We start from the raw sequence: 15382 nt of genomic DNA, 5'->3' as shown, positions 1-15382 counted from the left end.
GCAAAGCGTAACAAAACTAAAAGAACTGAAAAGATAATAGTAAAAAAATAAGAACTGCCCCAACAGAGTAATAAACTAGTCACTAGTGGGTACAAAAGCAGTGCGCTTGAGTCAGGGTAGGCCTATGGGACGGAATGGAATGCAAGACCTGGTGCTAGTTTATTCGCATTGCTTAAAATTGTACCGTTCCTGTCTTAATCCGGCCCTGATAGCAAGCAAAACCAAGAGTCAGGCACGAGAAAAGCCGCCTCTGCAACTTCATTTTTATTGCCTTATATGGCATTATGTATTTGTTTTCTAAGAAAATGTGCAGTTGCGAGGGGGGGGGGGGGGTCGCTACTCCTCACAGTCTGTGGTCCTCCACTATCCAAATCAGTTGATTAATGCTAAAACATATCTTTCCACTTTATTTGTCAATGAAATGTACTTCATTTGCAGTTTTCTTGTCATTGAATGGAAGCAGAAAAGAGATTTCACGACTTAGTTTCCTATAATTAGTTGTTTTCTCATAGCTGATTTCCATCAGCCAAGAGTTTACCAGAGAAGTTTTTCGAAAGTTAAAGTCGTAATTTTTCATGAGACGCAACAACCTAAACCCAAACCTGCTGAATATAACAACCTAAACCTGCTGAATATAACAACCTAAACCGCAGTGCCGGATTGAGGGTCTGCTGGCCTGTAGGCACATTTTATAAGTGGCCCGAAAATCAGGGTTGCGCAACTAAAAAAAATTAGAATTATCAGTCATCTGTCACAAAGATCGTTGTTGCAATTATAACACAGGGTACCGTGCAAAAACTTGGTCATATGCCTAACTAAATAACACCTTTGCGCGTTTTTGCGATTAAAAACGCGTTAACTAGTGTTTGGAGGTCAATCTTACGGAGTAGATCGCTTTCAATACACAAAAGTGCCAGTGTACCAAGACGTTGTTGACACATTGTTGATCGATTAACGTCTTTAATTTGTTTCAGTTGTGAAAACGAGCGTTACCCCCGAGCAATTCGTAGCCATTAAAGACAAGTAAGCTACATTCTAAGTGCTACTTCAGTGTTCGGAAATGCATTATAAACACCAGTAGTGTGCAGCATTTTAAACATCTTCTGGGCACTTCGTGTTGCTGTTGTTTCATCGCGTCTTTGCTCTTTATAGTCTTTATACCAGCACATAAACTGACGAAATTCTGATGGGAAGTCGGAAGACAGGTCCTTTGAATAGCCTACACACCAACCAGACCAGCAATAGCAACATCCATGTCTTTAACAGACATGGAGTCGTACTCAGTCAAAACCCCCAAACTTCTGCAGCACCATGAAATATGCATTAACACAACATAACGCCACGTTTGTTTCGTTGCGTCACCCAAGTGAAATGCGAATTTTTAAAAACATCAAAAAGGAAGTGGCAACATGTTTCAATTCGTCTTTTTTAACGATTTTTGCAACCTTTAATTCATCTGGAAAAACAGAGCTATTAAGATAAATACTTATTAGTTTAGAAAATAATTATTTTGAAAACATGACTAAATTTTTACTGATTTTAAAGTGGCCTGAATTTTTGACTGGCCTGTAGGCACGTGCCTACTTTGCCTAATGGTTAATCCGGCACTGCTAAACCCAAACCTGCTGAATATAAGAGAGAATGTGCTGTTGGCATCCCTGTTGGAACATGAAGCAGGCCGATAAGCTATTTAATGTCAGGAGTACAAAACTAGTACACCAACGCTTGCAGCAATGAAAGAGCAATCAATCAATCATTTTAATCATTTTATTTTTCGTCATTAACGCGTCCGGGATGAAAAAGATACTAACTACAAAAATCGATACCTATAGAGCAGGGCTTCCCGATTGGAGGTGCGAGTAGCAGTTGCTGGGGGTGCGAGAATCCACCAAGGAAGAAGAGCTATACCGTATATAGAGATGGATTTTGTTTAACGAGGGAGGTGGTGATTATCTCTCAGAGCATTCTATGTTGGCCTATACAGCACAATGCACAACAACAAGAAAATACCACCCGACAAGTTGCTGATAGCAAAAAGGCTGTGGTCCGAAAGTCACGTGATTGGTGGCGGGATAATGCGATAATATTGTGTCAGCAATTTACTTATTGTTTGCAATTGTTGCTCATTGTTGGTAATTTCTTATCGTTATCGTACACATTGGGAACGTTGTACACATTGGAAACGAAGTTTTTCACGTTGTAGGCTATAGACTGTGGAAGTGTGGATTGACTTACAAGAAGGAAAGTGGCAGCTACTAGTCAGGCTAATAACTGGTATTGGCCTGACTAGCAACTGGATTGGTTTTTCTGTCGATTTGAGTGAGCTAAGTTGGGCTGATTGGCCATTGGCATTACACGCCAGTGGCCCTTGCAATAAAGAAATGCTTTTCACGACTAGTTGACTGGTCAACGCTTTTGGAGGTGCTAACGAAGTTAAAAATCCATTGGTCCAGGCTGTTTGTTGTTGATAATGGGCATTGTTTCTATTGTCTTTAGAATTGGCTTGTAGTGGCTCGAAACTTTCTGGTGCAGCGTTCAAACTGGGTATTCAACTCTGGCTAAGAAAGCATTGCAAGATTTGGTTCCATTTGCTTTGCTACCACTTGGCTGTGTGAATCGAGATATTCATGTCTACTTTTAATGAGAATAAATACCGCAACGCCCTGGACTCCGAAAATGATCTGCGCATTGCATTGTCCCACAAGGTTCCACGTTTCGAACAGATAATTGTAAAGAAGAGGCAGGAGAAAAGCCGAAGATCTTGATTAACGCCATTATGTTCTCAGTTTGTGTTATTTCTTTGTTTATTCGCTTTTGCATTTTGTGTGCTTGCGTTATTGAAGGCTGCCCTTTTTTTCCTATTCGTTAGTCATATAACGGCCGGTGAGTTGTTTTTCTGAGTTTTTTTTTTACGTATTTTTTTCTCAGAACCACTCCACTTCAAAACAGAGGGTGCGAAATTGGCTTCATCAATCCCATGGGGTGTGGGGTGATAAACGAATTGGGAAGCCCTGCTATAGAGTATAGACCTACCGCCGTTAGCAGAGCAATAAAGCAGCAGCATAGCAATACAGCAGAAGCGCAAAAATGATTTGTAAGCTACCTTTAGAAACAAAAACAAAGCAAAACGCTGTAAGATAGTATAGCCTACCATACATACTGATTACCACTACCGGTATGATAAAGCGATAAGTACAAATCAGAGAATGATTTTTCTAAAAGTGACGTGCAAATTGAAAGCAACACAATACTGTAAGCTTAGAGCCTTAGACCATCATATTAATGAGGATGATCGTTCAGAATGGTTTCGTTCGTCCATGGGTTTCAATGGAACTTCAATACGTCAAAACAAAGACAGAAAAAGTGGAAAATTTTACTTTACAATTAGGAGACATGATAAAAATGCAATCAATAACTACAGCTAATGCATCTACACATTGTATAATAAGATATATATAAAAACATACTTTGATTGTTACTTATTATGTGTAATCGCAATGTCGGACATCAATTTCAAGTGCACGCTGGGGTTAAAACAATGAACAAAGCTATTTGCCGAGAGTGCAAGTAACAAAAAAATCTTTCAAAAATGTTAAAAATAATTTCAATGCAGTTGTTTACATACAGAAAACAATACACCATTAATTGTATAAAAAAATTACGCCAGAATTAGCAACAATTTTCAAGTAGCTGAAATTTCTTCGACATTAAAATGATTGATTGGTTCACACTTGGCTATCATCAGCTTGCTTATTTACATAGCTTCAATACTGCTAGATGTTAGTTAAAACAACGTAAAAAAGAAATCGTTTCCGTCTGAGATGGGACCCAACTAGTGAGAGAACTATTCAATATTCGATGGAACTTGGTCATGGAATAGTTACAAGCAAAACGACTTTCTAGCTAACAAATTCCGTATTTTTACATTGCAATTGTGTTTTATAAGCAAAAAGAACAGATTTTGTTAGCTGGGAGACCGCGATGCTAAAGCTTCCAATGCTATCTCGTGTGGAGAAATTTTTTCCCTCAAATACCGTACGTACTTTTTTGTACCACTCTTCTGTTATTCTCAGGACTGCGTCTTATGATTCAACATCAGATAAACGCATGAAACCACGGTATAATGCGAAACGTCCTAGCCAGGAAAAGGAGTCGTGTTTACAACGTTTCGACATTACAGCGACGTCAAAACAATGTAAAATAGCAACTTTTTCTGTCAGGTTTGTGATGGATTTCAACTTTTAATACTGGCAATGTACGAAATACAATAGTTTAGCTTACAATACTCTGCAAATTGGGCTGCACCTGTCCATCGTGTTGCTACTGAGCTACGTTTTCAGCAATTTCACATTTCTACCATAACAATCGAAGCAATAAATGATAATAATACACAAAAATCTATAAAGTATGTAAGTTTTCTCACTTGTATTAACAAGATAGCCTACTGGAGAAATAGACAACAACAAAAACGAACCAAACGTAAAAGACAGCCAGGTCGACTGCAAGCAATTGAAATGAGAACCAAATAGGAGGCTGACACAAACGGCAAAAACATGATTGTTTGGTAACAAACTCACAGTGGCATTGTCGCGCGTGATGGTAAGTGTACGATACCGAAGTTTGTCAGGTCAAATCAGACCAGAAAATCACATTGGTGCTCGCATTGCAATAAGTGCTGAGCTAACAGTAAACGACTGTTAATTTCACGCAAAATTTAAAAGAATACTGCGATATGAAATTGTATGCTCTTCAACCCCAGGCAGCAAACCAGTCGTTTTTTACATTGATTCAACGTCTGCAGAGACTTGCTGCCTGGAATTCAACTTATTTACATTCTGGATTATTGCTGGTACATCTGGCTTTAAAGCTCAATATTGATAACGTGCAGAATTTTTGATAAAGTTGGCGTGATATTAGAAATAGATATTGGCAAAATGAAAACGATTTTTATCAAAACTAAAAACTTACGTAAGTACACGAAATCGATACGAAATGAAAATTGAACGAAGTTAAAATGATGTTACGAAATAAACGACTTACTAATGGAACAGATGATTTAGTACTTCAAGCACGGATCGGCAATTGGCACACTACATTGAAACATCCAGGCAGCAAATCAACCATTTTTGCATTGATTCAACGTCGCAAACGTTGAATCAACGTAAAAAACGGTTGATTTGCTGTCCGGGTAACTTTCCTAACACAAAAACACACAGAAATAATAAAAATGAGGCGTATTGTTCAATGCAGCTGATCAATGCCCGGCCAGTAATAATCATCGTAAATTACATGGTTTCAGCGTCATCAGACATTTAAACCATGTCGAAAAGAAAACTTTTGCTGCCTGGGTGGATGCTGTACATAAAGCTACAAATAAACGTTGGCATTTCAAGAAAAAATCTTCATTACAAAGTTATAAAAACATCTGGCGAGAATTGGAGGTCCGGGCAATATACAATGTGCAAAAATGCAAAAAGGTAAACTTCTTCATTTCATTAATAATTTAGTGGGATTATTAGGCATCAATTTTCTACTTTGGCAGCAAAAACATCTCAACTTTCGCTGCATACGCCATATTGTAGAGTTTTGTAGACGCCTGGTCAATATCAGTTATATATACCACTAGCATTTCGGAAAATCGTGTTATTTAAGTTACAACTGACTACCGGGAACAAGCACAACCTAAACATTAAGGATATGACGTCACATTATTATACCTTAGCGACCATAGAAAAAAGTTTTTCAAAACGCAGACTTTTTCAAACGAGTCATAAGAAGGTACTGTAACGCATACATGATTAAGATTTTTACAACATTTCTACAGCTCTAAAGATGTAATACTGACATTAGAAATTCACTTTTGATGGGAAAATACAACTAAAAACTTCCGCAGAGTCCAAATTCAATTTCAGAATTTATCCATAAAATAGTGTTTTGTCTTATTGGCGTATTCTATGGAGTCATTAACAGTCAGATAACCGGCGATTTTCATTATTTCTTCGCACCCTCCCTCAATTGATTGGGCTTGAAGGTAAGACAAAGACTGTTGCCACCGTTGGGCAACTGCTTTTGAATCTCGTGTATGACCTAAAAGCAACACCAGTGGTAAGAGCCTAGACAGCAACTTAGTCGCTGATTTGCTGTCTTGAAAATTGCACCATGAGCTGAACGTCATAGCTGAGAATCGCCACTCACAGGGAAGACCAGTGTTTGTAATTGAAAATGTTTACTAGCATGCTACACTGTTGCAAATTGAGGTTTTAACCATGGGCTCTATCCAAGGGGGGGGGTGAGGGGGGTGATCACCCCCCCACTAATTGGAGTGGAGGGGTGATCAATGCAAAATCACCCCCCCACTCATTTGGCTTTGAAAAGGTTTTGTGATATTTTATTGATCAAATTTAGAAAAATATATTTTCGCTGTTAGCACATTTTGAATTTTTTATCAATATGAATATATATTTCATTTCAATATGATTTTTTGAACTGAACTACGAGCCAGGCGTTTACACTGTGTTTTAACTTAGTTTGCTTGGTAGCCACTTTAACAAGAAACAATTCTGCCACTGCAAATGACTAGAATGACACTGCCAGCCAATCAGAACATGTTATAAGAGGCTACCGTCCAATTGTGACCTTTCTCGCACTGAGCCAGAGAGTTAATCTTTGTTTTGAACTTTATTTGGGAATTATAATACAGAAGATAGCAGTTGTGAGAATCGAACCCACGTCAATGAAATGACTACTTTCTAACCCTAACCCCTAAAAAGCCAACCAGCTGCCAACTTAGTCGGCAGCAGTAGCCGAGTGGTTAGCGCGTTGGGCTCGCAGTCGAGAGCCTGCATGTTCGACTCCACCCCCCGCACTTGCTGTTGTTTCTCTGGGGAAGAAACTTCACTATAAGTATAATTTCCTCTACCCAGTGATCGATATCGAGTAATGGGTAGTACCAAATTTAAGTCATAAGTAGAGTAGACAACCGGAAACAGACATTGCCGTCGGCTGCAGGTGTAGGTCAGGTGTACGTCAGAAGAGGTACACCGATGCATAGCGCTCAAGTCCGCTTTCTCGCAATGCAGGGTAAAAATATGAAAAACAAATAAACAAACAAACCAACAGCTGATAGAAAATCCAGCACTTGATTTGCTTTGTATCATCTTCTTTTCGCCCTTTTTCACGTCACGGAAAAGGTAGTTTATGATTGGTTCGAGGTTTCATTTGCAGTGCCAGAATTATTTCTTGTTAAGTGACTACCAATTTGCTTACTCAAAAATGTCCTTTCCGAAACATACTTTGTGAAACGACTTGGAAACCCTATGCTTCGATCAGAAGAAAGCTGATGCTGCAATGGGGGGTCTGGGGGGCGCAGCCCCCCAGAAGTTGAAATGACTACGACGATTTTAGCACACTGTCCAAAAATCACCCCCCCCGAATTCTAAAAGTGGATAGAGCCCCTGGTTTTAACGATAAGTGATCTCAATCAACGGTTTGGAACGACTTTACAAAATATTTTTAGTCAGCTTTCAAAGGCAATGGCAACTCCTCAGCGACATTTGCGATATTTAACAACAAAAAATAAACTGTTTAAGTTGGTGAGTTCCTTCGGTTACCAGCAGAACGCAACTAAACTGGTCCCAGTATATGAAGCATCTCTTGGTATCCCGGGCAAAGTCATAACAATATTTTATTATAAGCACATACAAATAGAAAAGTCTTCAAAAGCAACTCACCCCATGGGTCGACCCGCTTTTTGCGCATCCTCATTTTAATGTATTCTTCTTTGGACACGGAGCCACTGATGTTAAAAGTAGCCGCATCGTCAGCATCTCTGAGAGAAAACAGAGATTAAGGATTTCTTTTAACTACCATAGGCGTTCCACAATCATCTGAAGTGGCTCACCAGACATTTCAGTCCTATTGTTGGTATATGGCAGGTACAGTGGGGGTTTCAGTGAATTTGCGTCAACATTGGGTTGCCGAGACACACAAAATATCTTCTTCTTCAACAGATTAATCATATTTGATCAGCTGTGGCCTCCCATATGAACTCCCTCCATTGTGCTCTGTTTTTTTGTTTTGCTAGTACTTCTGGCATATTTTTTTATTCCGGTAATTTGCTTGATACAAATTTCCCCCCTTGTATGGTTATAAAAAATAAAATTTATAACACTACCGGTACTCAATAAAATACTCTTGCGTTGACTTTGAGAAATGATATAGATCAATTTTGGATGCTAAGCTTTAGTAAAACCGAATCTGAGTTTAGTTTTCTCCATCGCACCACAGTCAGTTTTTACACAAGTGTTCTCTTCCGAAGAAAATATTTTGCTAATCTTCTACCAAACATGAAAGCAAGTAGCAACTTAATTAGATTTAAAATCTTAAAGTTAGGGTGTACAACTGTACACTCTGCTGTTATGACTTTCATAACATTCTATTGGTCGATGCTTACGGGGATTGTGGAATTACTGTGTTGTTGACAAGCCATTCGTGCACAGCGTCCACATAATCCACTCCGATAAATTTATACAAATCTTTAGCCATTTGAAAAGGATCAATCGCCGCATCCTCGTATCGAAACATCTGAGATATAAATTGATAGAAATACTGGAAAAAGCATTTCTCAACTAAGAAAATTGATCTTGTTACATTAAACGTCTACAAACACCAGACAAAAGACGCAGATAATAAATAGAAGGTCAATTTTTTTGGCTAATAGCCTATACCGAACAGACTAGATGATTTGATTTTACGCAGTGAGCCAGTGATAGCGGGTACAAGTGTCTGTGGTTTCAGCAAAGCCATAATTAAATCGCTCACCTTGTATTTCCCTTCCAACCATTTTGGTTTAATAAACAAGCCAATGTTGGCATTATTGGCTTGCTTGGAACATGTTCGGGTTAAAGACCTGCGCAAACTCAATCTTCGATGTAAAACTCGACGCGAATTAGCAATACCTCTTGGATCTCTGATCAGGTGAATAACCTAAAAAACAAAAGTAATGTAAAATGCAAATTGCTATGGAATTATGTTTGATTTGGTTCAATGACATTGAACCAACGCATGTGTTACCTACATTGAATCAATGTAGGTAACACATGCATTGGTTCACTGACACATGCACACAACACACAGTAGCCTACCTTAATATTCATGTGCAGCTTTGTGACGAGTTCTTCGAGTTCGAATAAATCGCAGAGACGAATCAGTTTGAGAGCAACCATCTTTTTTCGTCTACAAGCATTGGTGGCAAGGTTCATGTTGATTGAGCCGCAGTGTTCCCAAGCATCAAATTTTTTGCTAAAACATAAAATATTATAAAGGTTAAAATAAATTAAACAAGTGTTGTTGTGAAAGCATTTACAGCAAATAACAACTTTTTGTTTTCTAAAAGCATTGTAGCGGTTGCAAGACCATCATGTCAAAATCACAGTTTCACTTTCGGTGAAAAAAGAGAAAGAATAAAACATGAAAATGGCAACACTATTTTTATTTTATTGTACTTATTGTACAGTTGACTGAGTTGAGTGTATAATATATTTGTTGAGTTACCAGGAAGAAAACTACATTTGCCCAACAAGATTACATGAAAATACACTCAGAATACCTATTATACGTAGAAGATGATGCGCGAGGACAATGTTCCTCTCCGGTCAATTCTTTCGTTAGCGCATAAAAACAAAAGTATTTCCTCAAACAAGTGAAGACATTTCGCGTCTTTCCTGGCCGCGACGCTCTATCCATACCTAAAAGTAGAGCATAGTTTTGTAAAGATGCTAATTTGAACTTGTTTATTGACATAGAGATTCAGCAACACAAAATAAGTCGAGAAAATACTCAAGTTTTATGAAAAACATTGTTTTATCACTGTTCAACAGGGAGCATAAGCTTTTATTGGGATAAAAATCAAAAAAAATATTGCGTGAAGCACAGGCACAGCACATGAATTAAATCACACATGATGGGGAAAGTTGGCACGAGTAATAGGCTATATATCAGGGTTGAGAAAAACCCGGGTTTTTTTAAAAAAGCCCAACCCACCCGGTTTTTTTTTGTTTTTTTTTTAAAAAGATGCAAAAAAAGGTAGATTCATGCTTATTTCACCTCAAAACTACTTTTTACGAATGAAGTGCCTTTCACTCACAGTACATGCTTGCATAACTCAATAAAATAATGCACTACGGCTGTTGTTGCTTGAATGTTGCATTGTCATGCATTAATTTCAAGATCAAGTTGGATGTTGCATCATCCACTGATTTCTATACCAAGTTGATGCAACCGTGGTAGAAATCACTTTATTGCATCATTTGCTTTAGATTTGAAGGCAAGGAGCATTTATGCCATCATGTTTAAATATTTTTTATCATTTATATATATATTATATATAGTAATGGATGAGCAATTGAGCGATTGCGTGGCCAATGGCCATTTAGGCAAATGCTCTGAAACAGCCATGCATTAGAATCCAGAATCTGTAATTGGTAAATAGCCTCCAAAATTGCATTTCACATCATATATACAGACTACAGTAGAGTAGTAGGCCTACTTTCACCAGTTTAACTATAAGGCCTTCTTGCATAAATGAGTTTTAGTGTAATATACACAAAGTGGCATGCCTACTTGATTTTTGTGTACTGTATCATATATACAATATCCACTGCGTTTTCAGTTTATTCTTGGAAATTTACTTCACAATCACATCCTTAAGTCCTAATTAAAAGTTTGTTTTAAGTGCCTTGTAGTGGTTTTGTTCATTTTTTTAATTTTCTAATAAAAACCGGACAAATATGATGCTCTGGGTTTTTTTTGGGTTTTTTTAAGTGGGTTTTTTTGGGTTGGGTAAAATACCAACAACCCTGCTATATATGCATTTAACCAAGGAAAAACCCGTTTCATGTATGTTTTCTAATATCTAATAATGCAAATATTTTTCGAAAATTTGTCTAGCTGCCTTGTGGCTGCACACAAACACTTAAAAAATATTAAAATATTTTATGTGGTATGATATGCATGCATCTACGCTTAACCGCTATATATATATTTGTACAGACACAAACAATATATATTCGAAATTAACAAGTGCAGTTGTTACCAAAATATATTTTGTTCCAATCTGGAAATATGCACTGAGCAACATCATGAACAATTGTTGTTTTTAGCTTCACGTTCACATCACATCTATCCGTTGGTGATAGCATAAGCAAAGGTTCAAACACATAAAATATGTCAGGATGTTGATTGAAAAGCTCTCCAAAAAATGAAGAACCTAGAAAAAAAATCATAAAGTGTGTTTTTAGATGTTGTGGCATACCGCACTGGCTTCAAACTTACAATAGGTTTCATCTTTTCGAAGTAGTTGTTGCGTTACATGTATTGGCGTGAAAGATGTTTCTATGACCATATTTGAAAGAATTGTTTCAATGTGAAATGCTTTTTTAGCATTCTACACTTCCACTTTGTTCGAAAATTGAATGATGTGATACTTCAAATATAAATAGCTACAGAAACCTATTTAAAAGTGTATTATTACGCATTGATTTAATAAAACCACGATCAAATTTGCTTGCATTAATAAAATTTCTTAAAAATAACTAAATACAATGCACATTGATACTTGGTATGTACAACGATAATAATCTACAAAACACAAAATTCACTACAAAAATTTGATATCTAGTTAACCTGATCTATAGTTGGTAACAATAATTATCGCATTGGTTTGAAGTGGCAATGGATCTTCTGTTTTTGCGATGTAAGCAATGTATTTATGCAATGCTTCTGAATCTTTCCGGTACACAAGTGGTATGTAATGCTTACTTAATGTTTCCTTGTCATTCTGCAAGAGAAACAGCAAACATCAACGACAAATGCGGTTGCATCATTCAAAAAGCAAAATTATAAAATTAGCGTAGTTATACTACAAAAGCTGTAACTTGAAATCCCATAAGACCACATAATTGAAAAATGCCGTTATTAATTAGCATGTTAATCTTATCAGCATGCAACTGTGGTGCAGAAGAAGAAATCACAGATCACATATTCTATGACTACCAGACTTTCACTCCATCAAGAGAGATTGGTCTGTTACTTTTGGATGACTCTACCATCAAGCGACTGCTGGAGAAATGCCCAGACATCTGACCCTGATGAAATGTAGTTTACATAAACAGCTTGTCATATGAAAGAAATTGGCATTATTGTACTACAGCAGCTGTTACTTGAAATCTGATAAGAGTACATAACGTATATTGACAAAATGTTATGCTATTATTAATTAGTGAGACTTAAACTACTGTACACTCATACAGTAAAAAGATAATTTATGTCTGTAAGAATTTTGTTTAAATAAAGGAAAGAAACTGCAAGGAGTGAATAAACCTAATAGCTGTAGACAAAAAGATTAACAGTCATTGTGTCGCATAAGAAAAATCAATAAAAAACATCTATGTCTTGTGTATTTGAAGATGAATGCAACCCGATAAGCCTTTGAAGGAAAAAAAAACAACCAAATGTTTGAGGCATATGGAAACCTAAAATATATAGATGTACTGTTTATTGGATCCGCCGATTTTAGAATCCCATTTTCCTGAAACGGAGTTAAATCTTATAATAGCGGCTACTGTATTTTTTAATACATGTACAAAATAATGTTATGGCTTACCTCATCCAGTGAAACCACTATATTGCTTTTTTCTGAAACAGATTCGTTTAAATGTTTAGAAATTGCCATAGCCTGTTCCTCGGTAGATTTCAACAAAGTGTGCGATGGTCCATTTTGCAATGAAAGATATCTTTTTTTATCATATTGCTTCTGGTTATCATGGTAAATGCTGACCGTATCTCTTAAGCTGGTCTTTTGTGATGGCTTTCTTGCAACGTCAAATATGCTTTTCAGAAGAGTAGTCATAGCAAAAATCAGAAGAAACCAAAATACATGTTGTAAGGATATTTTCTTCCAGCAGTTCATTGCGTTTAAATTCTGATCACTGCAATAATTTACTACAAACAAAACATAAAACAACTATGCATAATCTAAGAAATTCTAATGAGATAGGCATTTTCCCCTGTGATTATCAAACAGAAATCTATATTGTAGTTACTTCCAGTTTCAGTTCAGCAGGCCATAGCCCTAAGGGCTGTAGTATGTAGTAGGCATTTCTCTGAGAAAAATCAAGGTCTATAGTCGAAGGGGGGCACTCCACCACATCTGTTCTATACTGTCCAGAAAATATGTTCAATATAATACTATCGCAACGTTTTAATACCATTGTAATTCAACTTGATTAATGTTTGCCCCCCAACAGACGCTTTTGCTCCCCCCTCCCAACAAATACTTTTGCCCTTCCTAATATTTAGTTAGCCATTGGTGTAAACACGATTTCATCACCTAGACCCCACCACAAACATCATTATAATTGTCAAAATCTGAGCTATAGCTGAAAATCAGTAGGCCTACTTTGGTACGGTACTCAATATGCATTAATAACTCAGCTTTTCAAACAAGGTAGCCTACTTCAACACTGCACCTATCTGGAGTGAAATATCCCTATTTTACATTTCCAGCTCATAATCGTTCGCTACTAGGCCTATATCTATACCTCCCAAAAAAATATGTTTCAATACCGTACTATTGCAACATTTCAACAGTCTACCATTATAGTTCATAATGTAAAATGACGTTTGCCCCCCATTGGCAAAAACACAATTTCATCACCCAGACCCAACCACAAACATCACTACAGATGTCAATTCAAAATCATAGCTTTAGCTGAAAATAAGTATGTACTGTACTTCGGTATGGTAGGCTACTCCGGAATGGCCCGTTTCGGCGAGTCCGATTCGGCGAGTCCGATTCGACTAGTCCGATTCGGCGAGTTCCCTATTCGGCGAGAGCCTTTTTCGGCGAGTTTTTGAAATTTTTAAAAGGAAATTATCGGGTACCGTAGCCTAATTACAATTGCCGTTTTTACATCGCTTTAACGTCGCTAAACATTGAAATCGTGCAGAAAGGAATAAAAAGAAAATGTTTGAACTATTAAATTAAAATTCGTCATGTCAGTTCAACGTCCATGTCAGTTCAACGTCAACATAGCAAAGGTAGAAGCGACAAAACGCGAACGTTAAAACGTGCTTGAATTTGTCATGTCAGTTCAGTTGTTTTTATTTCTGATCATGATATCAAAAACAATTCACGTCAACATAGCAAAGGTGTAGAAAAAGGTAGAAGCGACAAAACGCGAACGTTAAAACGTGCTTGTGACCGAAGTAAGTTATTCGAGTTGAAAGAAATTTGGCAAGGTTGCATCATCATCATCATCATAATCCATCGTCGGTTTGTTCCCCACTAGTGGGGGTGGCCGATTGTTTCCGTGCAGCAATTGTCTTAATCCCTTTTCTCCATTTCACCCTGTCCCTTGCATCTTCCTCCTTCAGTCCGACTTATTTAAACTCATCCTTCACTTGTTGTTTCCATGTTCTTCTTGGACGACCGCGTTTCCTCTTCCCATCCACCTTTAGATCTAGTGCCTTTCTAAGAAAACTTCCTTCCTCCCTCCTTATCACATGTCCATACCATCTTACTCCATTTGCCCTTGCCAGTTGGTCTATGGTCTCTCTCATCTTTAGCATATCCAACAATTCTTCAGTCCTTTTTTCCCTTCTCGTTTTCACCCCACACATTGCTCTCACCATTGACCTTTCCGTTCTTCTCAGGATTGCCAGTTCACTCTCTCTCAATACCCATGTCTCGCTACCATATAGCATTGCAGGCCGCACACAGCTCCGATATACTTTTCCTTTCATGCATCACCTTCAGAAAAATTTTAGATATGAAGGAAAAATAAAACAAAGAAAATGTTAGAAAAAAAATAATGTTTATGTCTATAAGTTAGTACTTTTGAATAGTTAAAATCATAGGCGCCTAACTATTTCTTTGGCCGTGGGGGCGAAAGCGTGTTTCATCAGCAGCAACGTAAATTCACCGAAATGTCACGCAGATGGATGACGTAATTATGTCGTCACACTAGGATTGCTTTTATTGCCACACTCGGAGTTATCGCTACGTTCGACCTGCCGTTAATTATTATAAACAAAGCTCGACCAAAACACATGCTATGCGTCTGCGTTGGCTAGCGGTTGATGGACTGCGACTCTTTAAGCTAAGCACAACATAAAGTTTAGCAACGAACTAGATTTATTAGCATGAAACAAGAGACGAAAAGGTTTACTAAAAGGTATACTGTAAATGGAATGAAAATACTAACTTGATCATATGCTTGAAAATATACCTGTTGAAAGCAAAATCATTCATGTTTACATCAATTCAACAGCACGTCACCTTTAATAAATTTAAAAGTTGCTGACATCCGTAAACAGTCCTTGA

At 37.4% G+C, this 15382-nt stretch overlaps 1 protein-coding gene across 1 annotated transcript; it reads right to left on the bottom strand.

Annotated features, from left to right (window-relative positions):
* Positions 1–1778: 1778 nt before the first annotated feature.
* On the bottom strand, positions 1779–12907 carry LOC145781690 (carbohydrate sulfotransferase 1-like). Its single transcript, XM_082593364.1, has 9 exons — positions 12662–12907; positions 11683–11836; positions 11093–11266; positions 9608–9746; positions 9144–9300; positions 8821–8985; positions 8453–8583; positions 7731–7828; positions 1779–6087 (listed from the first exon to the last, which is right to left on the bottom strand). Exons 1-9 carry the CDS (start codon positions 12905–12907, stop codon positions 5909–5911), a joined length of 1443 nt encoding a protein of 480 aa, XP_082449490.1. The 3' UTR covers positions 1779–5908.
* Between the last annotated feature and the right edge of the window lie 2475 nt (positions 12908–15382).

The sequence above is a fragment of the Aplidium turbinatum genome, chromosome 13 (assembly GCF_918807975.1).
Source record: "Aplidium turbinatum chromosome 13, kaAplTurb1.1, whole genome shotgun sequence".
Lineage (NCBI taxonomy): Eukaryota > Metazoa > Chordata > Ascidiacea > Aplousobranchia > Polyclinidae > Aplidium > Aplidium turbinatum.
This window is presented reverse-complemented; position numbering and strand designations above follow the sequence as displayed.

What these genes read in the sequence shown, in the direction of transcription:
- LOC145781690 (XM_082593364.1), bottom strand. Translation starts at nt 12,907, where the DNA reads ATGACTACTCTTCTGAAAAGCATATTTGACGTTGCAAGAAAGCCATCA. An exon ending in TGTTACCAACTATAGATCAG is followed by an intron (nt 11,267 to 11,682) that starts GTTAACTAGATA and finishes TTTTTTTTCTAG; the next exon opens with GTTCTTCATTTTTTGGAGAG. An exon ending in AGCTGCACATGAATATTAAG is followed by an intron (nt 8,986 to 9,143) that starts GTAGGCTACTGT and finishes TTTGTTTTTTAG; the next exon opens with GTTATTCACCTGATCAGAGA.